General features: G+C 39.2%; 1 protein-coding gene across 2 annotated transcripts in view; it reads left to right on the top strand.

Annotated features, from left to right (window-relative positions):
• The first annotated feature begins 296 nt into the window (after positions 1-296).
• Positions 297-17652, top strand: part of CFAP91 (cilia and flagella associated protein 91) — a 99023-nt gene continuing 81667 nt past the window's right edge. The window contains exons 1-5 of one of the 2 annotated variants that reach the window (XM_046001512.1): positions 297-485; positions 7528-7604; positions 8324-8481; positions 9252-9335; positions 10759-10812. In XM_046001512.1, the coding sequence (XP_045857468.1) occupies positions 362-485; positions 7528-7604; positions 8324-8481; positions 9252-9335; positions 10759-10812 (497 nt within the window). In that variant the 5' untranslated portion in view covers positions 297-361. The remainder of the gene's footprint in view (positions 486-7527; positions 7605-8323; positions 8482-9251; positions 9336-10758; positions 10813-17652) is intronic. The other variant, XM_046001513.1, reaches the window with a different exon arrangement.

Genomic DNA, 17652 nt, shown 5'->3' with positions numbered 1-17652 from the left:
TCAAGCATGCCCTCTTTTCAATCTTTCTTCCTCCTAGGCCCACATGCCCTTCCCTCCCGTACGCCTTTGGGTGCTTCTCTTTTCCCCGCCCCCAACCTTCCTCGCCAGCGCCTAGCCCCACCCATCCCTTTTTCGGACCCTACCTGTCCTCTCCCACGCCAGGCCCACCCCTTCCGTTTCAAGGCCCGCCCACGTATTCGCCCCGCCCTCCCTCTCGTGCTCCTCGCCCCGCCCTCCCTCTCGTGCTCCTCGCCCCGCCCCTTACCTCCACGCTGAGGAGGAGGTTACCATAGCCACCGTGCACACGGCAGCTACGCGTCCCTAGTTGGTCCCCGGCTGGCCGGAGGGAAGAGGCGACACCATGAGCCATGTGGTGACTATCGAGGAGCCCCAGGCCAACCTGCAGGTGTCTCAGACCCGGTGCGGGGTGAGGTCGAGGGCCTGGGGCAACGTCTCTTCCAGTCGACAGTATGATTTTCTGTACGGTAAGGGTGGAACCAGACTTCCCTCCGGAGTTACTGACTCCTGGGCTAGGTGGGCTTCGGGACGGTGGGACCGGGCCAGGGGCCCGGTGAGCGGAAGATGAGCCTCAGGTCAGTTCCCTTGTCCGCGGTTATCCTTTGTTGGTGGGGAGCATCTCCGAGCTCCCAGGTGGCGGTGCTTTCCGTGCGCGTTGGCAGCCCCAGGTGTGCTCAGCGTGTCTGAGCACCGCGCCGGATCATCCGCCTTTACTGTTCGCCACGATCTTTTCCTGATAATTTGCACAGCCTTAAGCAATCTTTCTAAAACCTGTTCCCGGTGTTTTGTTATCCAGAAAAGTACGCAATGATTTGCAGAGTTGGAGATTCACTCAAATCCCCACGATGGAACTGCAAAAATGACCTTCCCGCTCCCATTCTCTTGGCAACTCAAAATTTGGCTTTGTATGTAAAGAAGTAGCAGTTTATCTCACCTTTGTTTTTAGTTTTATCTTTTTATTTATTTATTTATTTATTTATTTTTAAAGATTTTATTTATTTATTTGACAGAGAGAGAGAGATCACAAGTAGGCAGAAGCAGGCAGAGAGAGAGGAGGAAGCAGGCTCCCTGCCGAGCAGAGAGCCCGATGTGGGGCTCGATCCCACGACCCTGAGATCATGACCTGAGCCGAAGGCAGCGGCTTAATCCACTGAGCCACCCAGGCGCCCCTATTTATTTATTTTTTAAAGATTTTATTTATTTATTTGACAGACAGAGATCACAAGTAAGCAGAGAGGCAGGCACAGAGAGGAGGAAGCAGTCTCCCTGCTGAGCAGAGAGCCGGATGCGGGGCTTGATCCCAGGACCCTGGGATCATGACCTGAGCTGAAGGCAGAGGCTTTAACCCACTGAGCCACCCAGGCGCCCCCATAGTTTTATTTATTTATTTATTTTAAACTTGTTGTTACTCATCAAAGCATTGCTTATAAACTATGTCCACTGGATTCATTTGGGTCAGTAAAGGCAGGCCCAGTTTGTTTCAATGCTATGCTTGTCCGTTAATGTTGTTTCTTTTACTGGATCTTCAAGTTCCTTGAATTCTTTAGGTACTTGTTTTATACAGTTTTGCAGACTTCTCAGCATCAGTGTTGGTACATATGCGAGCTGCTTCACAAAAAACCTTACTGAATTTTGAATTTACTATTATAAGAATTTTAATCAGTTAAACATGATTTTTCTAATTTTGCCCTCATTGATCCCATGCTCTTCACCTGAACCTTGCATTGCTTTTAACCATGTGGTAGCTCCTCTAGGATTCCCAGGATCATCTTTGGATGGGTATCCAGAGGTTACCCATTTCCTGGTAGAGGGACTGGGTAATGGTTGCTTGGGTATTATGGGCAGTGGTTTTCTTTATTCACTCTTGGTTCCATCTTGTAAAAATAAGTCTGGTAAACTGTAAAAACATCACGTTGGTTTCAAAGGTAATTTGGAAATTGGATAGACCTCTTCAGTAAAGACAGGCAAAGAATTTATCAAGCTTCTTGTCTCTTTTATCCTTAAAAGTATTGCTTTCTCTCTCTCTCTCTCTTTCTCTCTTGCAGAGGGATTGCTAAATGTTTCCATATTCCTTGCAAGGAACAGAAACCCACTCAAAACAGGCCAAATAAAGTTTGGATTGTTCCAATAAAACAGGGAGTCTCATGGCTATTAATTGACAGGAAGCATAGTATAGCTAGGACAAAGTAGAACCAAGACAGGGAAGGTCAGAACTAAGTTGTGGTGCCCTTCTGCCTGATTTCTTAGACCTTATGGTTTTTTACCTTATTTAGGTTGTCAGATTTAGGAAGTAAAAGTACAGGATGCACAGTTAAATTTGAATTTGGGGGTGCCTGGGTGGCTCAGTGGGTTAAAGCCTCTGCCTTCATCTCAGGTCATGATCCCAGGGTCCTGGGACCGAGTGCATCGGGCTCTCTGCTCCACAGGGAGCCTGCTTCCTCCTCTCTCTCTGCCTGCCTCTCTGCCTAGTTGTGATTTCTTTCTGTCAAATAAATAAAATATTTAAAAAAAATTTGAATTTGAAATAAGTAACAAATAATATTTTAGTATAAATTTTTAGCCCCGTGCGATATTTGGGATCTATTTATATAAAAAGTTATTCATTGCCTATATGAAATTTAACTGAGCATCCTGTATTTTAGCTATCAACTCTAACCTTTACTTTTTTCTGTGCATATGTTTCCTTCTTCCATCTGACAGGAAGCCACTTCTTTGTGTATTTCTCTTACTATGATAGGGACGGGGGTGGCAGTCTACATGACCTCTTATCCTAAAGCTCATCACCAATTGTATAGAGACCTCAGGTATCTTAGCTGAAAATTGAAGAGAGAAATAAGATAGATTGTTGACAAGCCAGTGAATTGACTGGCTTGGGTCGATTTCCACCCTGACAGAACTGCGCTAGTGTTGGTGTGGTGGTCAGTGGTATACACGTGAACACCTTTCCAGCTTTTTCACGCTTCCCCTGTCCCCATCCCTCAAACTCAATGGCCTTTTCACCATAGTTAATTGTCTGCAAGGCTTTTGTTCCTCTAAGAAGCTTTGGGTGCCTTCATTAAATGTAATATTTACTCTTCTGATCACTCTAGCAATTAAGATTGATTCAGATACCTTCCATTTTTTGGTATTTTAGAGTTAACATCATTTTCTTAGTAGATTTTACCTCATTTATATACCATTTTGCATTTTACTCAGTTTTTTGGTAAATGCTTTGTGTCTCACAAGTGCCTCTTGAAGTGACCAGCGTACATTGTCACTTTGCTGAATCTGTACATTATTAGTAGTTTTACTACTGTCCTGATAATGAAAGCCTTTTAACTATATGATACAGTTTTTCTAGCTTCCAAAAATGTTTTATGCTTTCTAGATATATCATAAGCTCTTTCCTCCTTTCTTTTTTTCCCCAGAATATGCAATTTAGTATACTTTTGCCTAAAAGTAATCCTTCTGTCTTGGGGTTTTACACACTTCCTCTCTCTCATGATTACTTGGTTGTGACAACTTCCTAGGCTTGCCAGAACAGTTTCTACAGTATGGTTAAATTGGCCGAGGGGCTTTCCCTTGGTTTCTGTGGGAAACTTCCGCCCATAAAATTCATGGGGTTTCGATAATATTAGGCCTGGGAGCCAGAATGGTTGGAGTTGAAATTCTGTCAGTAAATTGCTAACTTCTTGAAGCCTCAGTTTCCTCCCCTATAAAAAGGAGGCCTAGTGTCTACCTCATTGGCTTTTTGCACGGATTAAATGGAGTATTGCACCTAAAGCACTTAATACCTGTCCAGGAATAAGCAAGTGATACCTGGTGAGTGCTATTACCTGGGCATCTCAGAGGTCTTTCTATTGCCTTTTGAGCACTAATTATGATCACAGTTGTAGGGTATGTTGCAGAATGTAGCCATAAATCCTACAGTATTATGCCATTATCTTCTATGGATGGCAGGAATGTTTCTATAGATCACATGTCTTTGTACTCCTTATGGGTAGAAGAGGAGAATGGTTTATAATTTATTATTCAGATTTAGGAGAAATGCAGCCTAAATTCATTTAAAATGAACAACACAGGTGGAACCATAGACCCAGTGACATCTTTTAAATCACTTAAAGTAAGAGTATGAATAGAAATTTCCTTTTGGGGGCACCTGGGCGCCTCAGTCAGTTAAGTGTCTTCCTGCCATTCCCCCTGCTTATGCTCTCTCTCTGTGTCAAATAAATAAATAAATAAATAAATCTTTAAAAAAATTCCCTTTGTCCCATACTATTTCTAATATATCAGACATGTTGAAGCTATAGCCTTTTCCCCTTTAAACAGGTGCATTCATTCAGCCTTCAGATTCACTAGCCTGTAATTTGGGGCCATAAAATCTGGCCTCGGGGTGCCTGGGTGGCTCAGTGGGTTAGGGCCTCTGCCTTCGGCTCGGGTCATGATTCCAGGGTCTTGGGATCAAGCCCCACGTTGGGCTCTCTGCTCAGTGAGGAGCCTGCTTCCCCTCTTTCTCTCTGCCTGCCTCTCTGCCTACTTGTGATCTCTGACTGTCTGGTAAATAAATAAAATCTTTAAAAAAAAAATCTGGCCTCGTCATTCCTAATCAGCCCAGTTTTCATCACTTCTCAACTTGAATCATTGGTGTGGATTTGGGTGCTGCAGCTGAAGAAGAGTATATCTAAGGGTGATGAGTCCCAAATTCATATCACTGGTCCAGACTTCTCTCCTAAACTCTAGATTCTTATATCAAATTGCCTACTTCATTTCTCCACTTGGACATATAATAGATACCTAAGGCATGCTTTTCATGTTCTCCCTACAAACCTGCTCCATCACAGGCTTTCCCATGTCAATTGATACCAGCCCTATACTTTATTTTTGTATTATTATTTTTTTTATTATGTTATGTTAGTCACCATACAGTACATCATTAGTTTTTGATGTAGTGTTTCATGATTCATTGTTTGCATATAATACCCAGTACTCCATGCAATACGTGCCTTGCTTAATACCCCATCACTGGGCCAACCCATCCCTCCCCCACCCTGCCCTCCAAAATCTTCAGTTTGTTTCCCAGAGTCCATAGTCTCTCATGGTTCATCTCCCCTTCTGGTTTCCCACCCTTCATTTCCCCCTTCCTTCTCCTAATGTCCTCCATGCTATTCCTTATGTTCCACAAATAAGTGAAACCATATGATAATTGACTTTCTCTGCTTGACTTATTTCACTTAGCATAATCTCCTCCAGTTCCAGCCAGCCAGCCGAATACATTGCTAAGTCTAAAAATCTTAGAGTCATCATTGTCTCATCTCTCTCTCTCTGACACACACCATTCCAATCCATTAATAAGTCCTCTCTGTCCCACCTTAAAAATATATCTAGAATCCTGCCCCATTTCATAAGTTCTCTTGCCATCAACGTCATCTTTTCTCTAGGCTCACTGCATGAGCCTCCTAATAGGTCTCCCTGTCTTTTCCATTGTTTCCATGCAGTCTGTTCTTCACTGGGCAGCCACAATGAACATTTTATTATTTTTTTTAAAGATTTTATTTATTTTAGAGAGAGAGCATATGAGTTAAGTGGGGAGAGGTGTAGAGAGATAGAGGAGGAGAGTAGAGGGAAAGGGAGAGAATCCCAAGCAAACTCCACACTGAGTACAGAGCCCTATGTGGGGCTCAATTCCGCAACCCCAAGATCATGACCTGAGCTGAAGCTTAACCAACTGCACCACCCAGGAGCCTGTACAATGAACATTTTAAAATGTCACATCTTGTTTCAAAATCTTACAATGGTTTCCCACCTAACTCAGATTAAAAACCAAAGTCTTTTCAGTGGTCCACAAAGCCCCATGTGATCTAGGCCCCTGATAACTTGCCTGACCTTTTATCTGCCCTATTTTGCCTCTCTCACTCTGTTTCAATCCTGTTAGTTTCTGCTGTTCTTCAAACACATCAGGCATGCTGCCATCCTAGGGCCTTTGCTCTGTTTCCTCTGCTTCAAATGCTCTTCAGATAACTCTGTAGTTAACTCCCTACTTGCAAGTCTCCTTAAATGTCACCCTTTGGGGGTGCCTGAATGGCTCAGTGAGGCTAAGCATCTTCCTTTGGCTCAGGTCATGATCCCCCGGTCCTGGGATCGAGTCCCACATTGGGCTCCCTGCTCAGCAGAGAGCCTGCTTCTCCCTCTGCTGCTCTCCCTGCTTGTTCTCTACCCTCCCCCTCCCCCCCCCCCCCCCGCTCTGTCAAATAAATAAATAAAATCATTAAAAAAAAAAAAGAAGTCATCCCTCAATGAGGTCTGGTCTGCCCTGACTATTCTGTGTAAAATTGGATTGCAATCCAATCTCCCTTACCTGCTTTTCCCCCACTTTTTTAGTAGCACTTCACTGTCCTCTAACATATTATATAATATGCCAATTTGTTGTGTTGTTTATTGTCTCTCATGAAGTCAGGGATCTTTATCCTTTTCTTGATATGTTCCAGGCACCTTGAACATAGTAACCTGTCCATAAATCTTTCTTGAATGAAAGAGAGCTGAGCCTCTTGTAGTTTTTCAACCTTGGGGAGAATATTAAATGTCTGCATCCAATATATCATTTTTGTTTGGTAATTGAGGAGTTATTAGACCCTAGGAATTGACTCACATTATCTAAATTAAATCAAATTTAAATTACTTATAAATCACAATAACAATTATTAATTCCTGTGAAGAAATATGTTGCCAAGTCATATAGACTAGTTGGCAATCTTCAGATAGAGAGGCTTGATTTCCCAAGTAGTATTTGTTTCTCAAGAGATACCTACTTGGGAAATTAATCCTCTATCTGAAGGTTGCTTATGAATTTAATGTCATGTTATTTCATTTTAAGAGATGGTATAATAAATCATAAATATTATTCATTGCTTTAAAGATATACATAACAAGCCCATACTTACAATATGGCAACCTTTTGTTGAACTTTGGAGGAAAAACTTTGTCCCATCATCAACATCCTTCTAAATTTAAGGAGTGAATTATAGCTGATTTTATTTATTTATCATTAGAGAATGACATTTTCTTACTATGTTTATCAATTCTGAGGTGACATGTTGTTAACAGTTTGTATCTTTCCCTTGTACTGAATATGGGAGGTAGTGCTGCAGTGTGTTATTTCTTTCACTTGCAAAGGGGCGTAGTTAGTGTATATATCTTAGAGTATTTCTTGGGCCACCTAGACCCAGAAAGTGGTCTGGGTAAGAGAAAGTGGTCTGAGAGAAAACACGGTGTGTTTAGGCTCTGGTGCTTGAGAACATATCAGGCCTACTTTTTGCCTTTTAATTCTATAACCTGACTTTGGAATATACAGAGGAGATTTGCATCTAACAGACTCTCACTGGTGACAGAGTAACAGGGCAATGAGCTGCGGTAGAGTTAGGCAATATCTATATCTTGTAATTAGTTTTCCAATTAAGAAATTACATTTTTTGGCTACTATTCTCAGTCTAGATATATTCCATTCCTTATACCACCTTATTGTTTATTTTGCAGATCCATTGTTTATTGTATCGAGTGAGAAAGACCATACACAGGCAACTCTCCAAGCTAACCTGATTCGAAACAGACTGGTAGGTCTAATTCAATGACTAAGGCCACCTAATGAACTCGAACCATCTAGTTTTGCTAACCACACTAATCAAACTGACTAATCATGAGATCTCCAGTGGATTTTATATTCTGCAGAAATCACTCTGCCACGATTACTAGGGGATAAGACATCTTGGTACTTATGGCCCACTGTGAAGATTAATTAACTAATAGTGAATAAAGGACTCCTTATAACCTAATTTATTTCAGTGGGAAAAGTTATATGTGCCTGTGTTAAAAGAATTCAAGTAGTACAGAAACATATACAGTATGAAATAAATTCTAACCCTCATCCCCCTTCTTATAATCATCCATTGCCATCAGGTTCTTGGGTATCTTTCTAGAGATATTCTATTCCTATACAATTACCCTTCTTTCTGTGCTACATACACTGTTTTTGCACCTTTCAAAATTTATAATAATAAATAAAATGCTTTAGAAAATCTGATGGTGGGGCACCTAGGTGGCTCAGTGGGTTAAAGCCTCTGCCTTTAGCTCAGGTCGTGGTCTCAGGGTCCTGGGATAAAGCCCTGGATTGGGCTCTCTGCTCAGTGCGGAGCCTGCTTCCCCCCTCTCTCTCTGCCTGCCTCTCTGCCTCCTTGTGATCTCTGTCTGTCAAATAAAAGAAAAAGAAATTTTTAAGAAAATCTGATGGTAATATTTTGTCCTTTTCCTCCCTATCTGCCTGTCCTAATATTAGAGAAAAGTTCCCAGATTTAGAACCATGTTCAGTAACCTGATCCATTATCCAAGATATTCTCTGTATTGGAGCAAGGCAGACCCTGTCCCACCATTCATCCGCCGGGAATGGAAAGGACAGGAGGAGAAACACAGAGAAGCCCTCAGACAGCTTACCACGTAAGTGTCAGGTAGCTTTGGCTGCTAATCATGTTTTTAATGAATGCGTTTTTTTTCTTAAGAATTTTCATTCTGCATTTTTTAAAAGTACAATTGTGATATTACACCCAGGTCAATTGACCATAAGAGACCTGATTCTGGGGCAAAGGTTATGGGATTACAGTTAGTAGATATTCTCAGAAGCTTGGAGTGAATATATATATTAAATGACAATTTGCCACCAAAGGTAGAGGTAGAGGTGACTGAATTTGTTTCTTTGATCCATCTTAGAAATTGCAACTGTACCCTTCTGCTAGTATCTAAATATATATATATATATATACATATATATATATATATATATATGGAGATTTGCAGCCAAAACCTCAGAGACAAGTCTCTTGAATTCTTTATTCTTTTAATTATTTAGAAATCATGCCTAGTAAGTTTAAAAAGCTACCTTTCAGCCTGGACATAAAAAGTTTCTCTTAAAACTCTGTTATTCCTATATACTATTAATTAAAAGTGTGCATTTTTGTATGTGAGATTTCATAAACCTACTTTTTTCTTACTCTTCCTTCCTCTTTTTAGCTCCTAGTTTCCTGGCTCAGGGAAAGTAATTATTACGTAGTCTGAGATGTAGGTCAGTCAGATGCATGTTATAGATGACTTTGCTCTCAGTCTTAGATACTCTGTGCATCTCCTACTTTATAGACATAAAAATATGAAATAGAAATTATATTTGAAAATGACACGTTAGACTTTAATAATGTTTTTCTGCTTCATTTTAGAACTGGTGAGTCTTTTCAGATGACTAAAGAGGCTTATGAAGACCCTGAAGTTACTGGAAGGAATCGCTACAAATATTTTGAAAGGTAAAAAGTAATTACTAATGAAAATAAGCCCTGATATTATTAGAAAATGTTTTTTTTTTAATATTTTATTTATTTGACAGAGAGAAATCACAACTAGGCAGAGAGGCAGGCAGAGAGAGGAGGAAGCAGGCTCCCTGCAGAGCAGAAAGCCCCATGTGGGGCTCGATCCCAGGACCCTGGGATCATGACCTGAGCCGAAGGCAGAGGCTTTAACCCACTGAGCCACCCAGGCGCCCCTAGAAAATGTTTTTTATGATAATATTAGCAGCTATCAGTTTTGAGTGCATGCAGTGTGTCCGGTACCAGTTTAAGCGCTTTATATCTATAATAATTTTTTTTTTAGCTTGTATTTTTAAGTAATCTCTACACCCAACGAGGGGCTCTAGCTCACAACCCCAAGATCAGTAGTTGCATGCTCTACCAAGTGAGCGAGGCTGGCACTCCTATATAATCAATTTTTATAACAGAATTGTAGGATAAGATATATTATCCCTCTTTATCAATAAGGAAGCTGAGACCAAGAGAGGAAAAATAAATTGCTGAAGTCTCTTAAGTTAGCAAGTGGCAGATCTGCCTAACATCAGAAGTACTAGCTGTAAGTAAGTGTGTAAATTTGAGAACTCAGTGAAGTCATCAAATCAAATGAGATATAGCAGATTCATCATGACAGTCATAGTACATGGGAAATTGTTATAAGTGGACAAATAGGCGACATTCAGTGTCTTTGTGTGAATGTTGTCAAAACCAACGTGGTCGAAAATTTCACTTTGTTTCATTTGTGATCAATATTCATGTGATCATTCTGTAGTTGGGTTAAAATAAAATGAGGATCTCTCTATAGGTCTTATGTGGTTAGAAAAACAGTCTTGATGCCATATGTACATAAGCTTTCTTGAGAACGTAAATTTGTTATCCACATTGTTATTTGTGGGCAACCTCTTTAGAGAAGTTTTATAACGCTGACTTTTTAGAGAAGTGTTAAATTTTCAACATAGTATACTCAATTCCTAGACTTTCTCGGGGTAGTTTTTAAAACTAAGTCATTGCGAATTTCACAATGTCTCAGGGAACTGGAGAAGTTGCTGGGAGCGGATGACCAGCTGAAGCCCAGGTATTAGGCATTGCTTCTGAAACTGTGGCTTGTTAACCATCTGCAGGGAAAACACTGGAATGTTTATTACAATTGCAGATTTATTAGCTCTATCTTAAATCTGCTGGATCTCCTGGGCTAGACTTGGTAATTAGCATTTTAAACAAAATCTCCCCCACTCTCCAGTGATTTTGTGTTTGTCCAGGTTTGAGGATTACCAATACGGGATATTCAAGCTCACTGATTTTAAGGGACTGATATGAGAGTTGGAATAAAGCCCGAGAGCACACAATGAAAAAGTCCCACATGTTTTTGTTTGTTTTTCTCCACCAGACCTTTCCTTCCATTTCAACAGATGCCATTCAATGTTGTTTTTGCAGCAACCAAGTAAGTAACCGTTATTTTACAACTTTTTTTTCTAGTTTATTTTTTGTTTGTTCTCGTATTTGTTTCCAGAAGATAGTTCTCTAAATCAACGTTTTTCAAATTCCAGATCACAAATCATTAGAAAGTCATGACATATTTTAGTGGGTCATGAATAGCATTTTAGAAAATGAAATAGAAAATAACCAAAAGCATCAGATATATTGAGAGTAAATTGCCTTTTTGCTAATAATTTCTATTTTGGATAGATATATACATATACATGTCCGTATGTAATGATTTGATGTAAAATGTATTTCTTATTACATGTTTTGGTAAAAATAAAAGCTAAAAAATGCTTTAAATATCCTCTTTGCTTCCCTGAAACACATACTTAGTTGGCAATAACTCTTCAGCATTTTATCAAGAAAAGTAATCAGTTATGAAATAGTTTTTGAGTACTGGAAATTCATAATTTAATAATCATCTAATCTACACAAGGTTATTTAATATACAAAGATCAACAAAACATGGTTTTTGTCCCACAGAGGAATGGCCCAAGGTGACAGAGAAGTAAAGGACAAGGGCCAAAGCTGGGATGAATGTGCAGTTCTCCAGTATTGTTTTAGGGCTGTACTGTTTTGCTCTACTGTTTCCTGTGTCAGTATAACTTAATGTGTGTATAAGAGAAATAATTGAAATGATCAGGAAAAGAAACCTTTCTTAAGGTCTCAGATTTCTGAACAGAAATTTAGATAGGGCTTGACTTTCAAACAAGTATTTAAAGGATACCCTAATGATACAGCATTTTATGAATAGATGTTATCAAATGCCTGTAATCCTCAAGATAAGTGCCAGTTATGATCCCAATTCTCTGAGTATTTATTTATTATTTTTAAAGATTATTTATTTATTAGGGAGTGCATGAGTTGGGGGGGTGGTTTGCAGACTCCCCACTGAGCAGAGAGCCTGACACAGAGCTTGATCCCAAGGTCATGATCTGAGCCAAAGGCAGATGCTTAACTAACTGAGCCACCCAGGTGCCTCTCTCCTCTGATTTTTTAAGACTATGCATGGATACTTTTGGCTCTTATACAGATGGAGAATAGATTTTTTGCTCTCCCCCTAGAGAGAGCAACTTTGTGTGGTGTCAGTTTACTCGGGAACGGCTGCAGACTTCTTTTCAGTGAAATGATCTGTATGAGAAAGGGGGAACATATGAGATTGGGAGATCCCTATAGATATCTTTGATAATTCTTTAAAAGCAGGCTTAGTGGATCAACTACTTTGGAGATAGTACTTACATCAGGTCTAAAAGTTGTTTAATTGTGGGGAGTTCTGGGTTGATAGCGATGAACACTAAGCCTCTTCTTTTCTAAATAACTGTGACATGAAAGATTCCCTATAAGAATTAAACCATAACAGCTGACATCTTAGATACTCTCTTAGAAGTTTTTAAGGAATTAATCAGTATTCCTGAATGAAATCAGCTCTGGGATTCTGGCAGGGTTGAATTTCTGAGCAATGAGGATAATTCACCTTATGTTAGCAGGGATGGAATTGTCTGGGGGACCAGTTGGCCTTCTCTAGCCCTTCATGGTTGACTGTGGACTCTTTACTTTGGACTCATGTAAGCATCTTGGTGAAAAGGATAAAAAGTTAACATTTTTAAAAAGTTCAGTGGCAGTTTTTAGTTCCACATGTAAGGAGCTTGGCAGTTGCCGTCTGTCCTATCAACAAGTAAAAAGTGGAACAAACTGAAAAAGCAACAACTTTTCTTGGATCTGTAAGAAAGGGGAAGATTCAGGCCAAACTGCTATCCTAAGATTAGAGAGTCAGACAGGTTATAAGGAGGCATGGATTCCCAGAATCCCAGAGATTCATGAGTGGAAACGACTCCAGAAACCAATTCCAGATAGGAAAACCTGAATGATGACTGATGAATTTCAGGGTGCCTGGGTGGCTCAGTTGTTAAGTGTCTGTCTTTGGCTCAGGTCATCATCCCTGGGTCCTGGGATTGAGTCCCACATCGAGTTCCCTGCTCAGCGGGAAGCCTGCTTCTCCCTCTCCCACTCCCCCTGCTTGTTTTCCCTCTCTTGCTTTCTCTTTCTCCCTGTCAAATAAATAAAATCTTTTTTTTTTTAATTGATGAATTGCTGGAGGTTCTGAGAATTAAATTTTAGGGGGACCTAGTCATTGGAGCTCCCACAATTTTGTGAGATTTGCCTCCAGGAACTCAACTAGGTTCTCACAAGGGGTTTAGGGAAAAAGCCCCTCATGTGGGGAGTGGAAAGGGAACTATTTTGAAATATGCCAGAGCACTGTGTTCTTAACAAGGTCAGTTATTAGGAGAAACTAGTTAACCAGAGTCTAACCTGCTGGTATTACTATGACTAACTCACCTGGGGGAAGGATAATATGCAACTCTATCCTCCTCTAGCCATCTTGCCCCACCGGGGGAAGGGGCAGGTGGAGAAAAAACTGAGAAACACTTAGGAAATTCATAGTCCATATGCATAGGCTCACCAAAAGACTGAGACATAATCACAGGACAATAGAATACTTATTTTACCCCTCTTTCCCACCTCACCACCACATTACTAAAGGCCTATTTACAGTAGTTCTTCTTACCCAGTATATTATGTGTATCAGTCAAGAATCAAAAGGCATACTGAAAGGCAAAAAACACAATTTGAAGAGACAGTATAAGCATTAGAACCAGACATGGGAGATATGTTGGAATTATCAAATCAGGAATTTAAAACGACTATGATAACATGCTAAGGAGGTCTAATGGATACAGTGGGTAGCATAAAAGATCAGATAGGTGATGTAAACAGAGAAAAGGAAATCTTAAATTAAAAAAATGCTAGAAATAAAAAATGCTATAACAGAAATGAAGAATACCCTTGATGGGCTCACTAGTAAGCTGGACATAGCTTAGGAAAGAATTTTGGAGCTAGAAGTTAGAACCATGGAAGGTCATAAAACTGGAAAGCAAAGAGAATAAAGACGCAAAGACTGAAAAAAGGAACAGAATATCCAAGAGCTGTGGACAACTACAAAGATAAAATAAATGTGTAATGGAAATACCAGAAGAAGAAAGAGAGAAAGGAACAGAAGACATATTTGAAACAATCACTTAAGCCTTCCCCAAATTAATATCAGACACCAAACTACAGAGTTAGGAAGTTCAGAGAACACCAAGCAGGATAAATGCCAAAAGAAGTACACTTATTTTACTGATAAGTACTTTTCACTGATAAGACATATCTTTTTTTTTAAAGATTTTATTTATTTATTTATTTGACAGACAGAGATCATAAGTAGGCAGAGAGGCAGGCAGAGAGAGAGAGAGAGGAGGAAGCAGGCTCCCTGCTGAGCAGAGAGCCGGATGTGGGGCTCGATCCCAGGACCCTGGCAGAGGCTTTAACCCACTGAACCACCCAGGTGCCCCTGATAAGACATATCTTATTCAAACTAAAGAAAATCAAGATAAAGAAGAAATTTTGACAGAATCTAGAGGACAAAAATACCTTACAGAGGAACAAAGATGAAAATTGCTTCTGACTTCTCAGAAATCATGTGTGCAAGAAAAGAGAGACATGAAAATTTAAAGTGTTGAGAGAGGAAAAAAAAAATCAACCTAGAATTCTGTATCCTATGAAATTACCTTCAAAAGTGAAGGAGAAATAAAAACTTTCCCAGACAAACGAAAATTGAGAAAATCTGTTGCCATTAGACCTGCCTTATAAGAAATGTTAAAAGATGTTCTTTAGAGAGAAGGAAAATAATGAAGATCAGAAACTTGGATCTGCATAAAAGAAAGATGGGGGGCGCCTGGGTGGCTCAGTGGGTTAAAGCCTCTGCCTTTGGCTCAGGTCATGATCCCAGTGTCCTGGGATCGAGCCCCGCATGGGGCTCTCTGCACCTCAGGGAGCCTGCTTCCTCCTCTCTCTCTGCCTTCCTCTCTGCCTGCCTCTCTGCCTGCTTGTGCTCTCTGTCTCTCAAATAAATAAATAAAATCTTTAAAAAAAAAAAAAGATGGAATAAGTGAAGGTAAAATGAAAAGTTTTATTTTTTTAATCTAACAGTTGATAGTTTGTTCAAAATAACAGCAACAATATATTTGGAAACATATATAGTTGATACATAGCAGACTCTTGAAAATATGGAGGTTAAGGGTACTGACCCTGGCATACTGAAAATCCATGCATAACTTTTGACTTCCCCAAAACTTAACCTACTCATAGCCTACTGTTGACTGGAAGGCTTACCAATAATATAAACAGTCAGTTAACACATACATATTTTGTATGTTGTATATATTATGTACTATATTTTTTATAATAAAACTAGAGGAAAATGTTAAGAATCATAACAAAATAGATTTACAATACTGTACTGTATTTAGGGAAAAAATTCATGTATAGATAGATCTATGTGATTAAAACCTGTATTGTTCAGGGTTCAACTGTGTGTGTGTGTGTGTGTGTGTGTGTGTGTGTGTGTGTGTGTGTTTGCTTATGTATGCTTATATATAAGTAAAATGACAGCAATGATAGGTGAAGGAGAAGAATTAGGATTATTTTGTTATTATATAAGGTGTGTACACTACCCATGAAGGAATATAATGTTACTTGAAAGTGGACTTGGATTAGTTTTAAATATATATTGCAAGCTCTGGAGCAACCACTAAAAAAAGTAAAACAGGAAGTATAACTAATAATACTTAATAAAAAAGATAAAGTGAAATCATATAAAATGTTCAACTAAAGCCATAAAAAGCAGAAATATGGTAAAAGAAAAAATAAGAACAAAAAACAAGAGCAACAAATAGAAAATGGTAACAAATATTAGTAGACTTTAATCCAAATATATCAATAATCACTTTGACCATCAGTGGCCTAAATGCACCAATTTAAAGACAGATATAGTCAGGATGGATCAAAAAACAAGAACCAACTATATATTGTCAGTAAGAAAGCCACTTTATTTTTTTATTTTATTCAGTTTTAAAATTTTCCAGTATAGTTAACATATAATGTTATATTAGTTTCACCTGTACAGTGTAGTGATACAACAGTTCTAAACACTACTCAGTGCTCAGCATAATAAATGTACTGTTTAATCCCCATGATTTATTTCACCCATACCCCTAGCTACCTCCCCTCTGGTAACTACCAATTTGTGCTCAACAGTTAAAAGAGTCTGTTTCTTGTTCTCTCTCTCTCTCTCTTTCTTTCTTTTCTTTTCTTTCTTTTTTTTTTAAAGAAACCCACTTTAACTATAAAGACACTTATAGATTCTTTTCAAGATTTTGTTTTTAATGTGGGGGCACCTGGGCGGCTCATGGGTTAAGCCTCTGCCTTCAGCTCAGGTCATGATCTCAGGGTCCTGGGGTTGAGCCCCACATTGGCCTCTCTGCTCAGCGGGGAGCCTGCTTTCTTCCCCACCCCCCTGCCTGCCTCTCTGTCTACTTGTGATCTCTGTCTGTCAAATAAATAAAATCCTAAAAAAAAAATTATTTTTAATGTCTACCCCAGTGTAGGGCTTGAACTCACAACCCCAAGATCTAAGAGTTGCTCTATTGACTGAGCCAGCCAGGTGCCCCAAGACACCTATAGATTAAATGGATGGAGAAAAATACATTATGCCAACACTAATTAAAAGAAAACTACAGTAGTTATACTAATTCCAAAAAGAGAAGACTTCAAAGCAAGGAAGATTATCAGGGATAAAGAGAGGCATTATGTAATGATAAAGGCTCAGTTCTCCAAAAAGACATGCATTCTTTCACGTGTATGCACCTAACACCAGAATGTCAAACTACATAAGGCAAAAACTAATAGAATTACAAGGAGAAATGGATGAATCCATTATCATAGTTGGAGACTTTAACACCCTTCCAGCGAAATGGACACATCTAGCAGGCAACAAATCAGTAAGACCCTAGTTGAACTCAACAACACCATCAATCAACTGGATGTAATTGATATCTACAGATTACTTTGTCCAACAACTGCAGAATACATACTCTTCTCAAGTTCACATGGAATATTCACCATGATAGACTACATTCTGGGCCATAAAACACAATTTAACAAATGTGAAAGAATAGAAATCATATAGTGTCTGCTCTCAGACCACAATGGAACTAAACCAGAAACTAGTAACAGAAGGATAACAGAATTCCTGAATATGTAGAGATTAAATCATACATTTCTAAATAACACAAAGGAGAAAGAAGAAATCTCCACAGAAATTGAAAAATTTTTTGAGCTTAATGAAATTGAAAATACAGTTTATCAGAATTTGTGGAGTACATTGAAAGCAGTGTTCAGAGGGAAATTTATATTGAATTTATGTATTAGAAAAGAACTAAAACCAATCATCTAAGCTTTCACCTTGGGAAACTAGGAAAAGAAGCGCAAATTAAATCCACAGCAAAAGAAAGGAAACAATAAGAATTAGAGTATAAATCAGTGGAATTGATCAGGGAAATCAATAGAAAAAAGTCAATGAAGCCAAGAACTGGTTCGTCAACAAGATCACTAAAATTGATACCTCTAGCTGGGATAACTGAAAAAAAAAAAAAAAAGAGAGAACACAATTTACTAATATCAGAAATGAAAACCAGGACCTCACTGCAGATTTTATTGATGTTAAAAATGTAAAGGAATACTATGAATAACAATACCTGCAAATTTGGTAACCTAGATGAAAAGACTAATTTCTTAAGGGACACCTGGGTGGCTCAGATGGTTAAGCATCTACCTTTGGCTCAGGTAATGATCTCCAGGTCCTGGGATCAAGCCCCATGTTGGGCTCCATGCTCAGCATGAAGCCCGCTTCTCTCTCACC

The sequence above is a fragment of the Meles meles genome, chromosome 4 (assembly GCF_922984935.1).
Source record: "Meles meles chromosome 4, mMelMel3.1 paternal haplotype, whole genome shotgun sequence".
Taxonomy (NCBI): domain Eukaryota; kingdom Metazoa; phylum Chordata; class Mammalia; order Carnivora; family Mustelidae; genus Meles; species Meles meles.
This window is presented reverse-complemented; position numbering and strand designations above follow the sequence as displayed.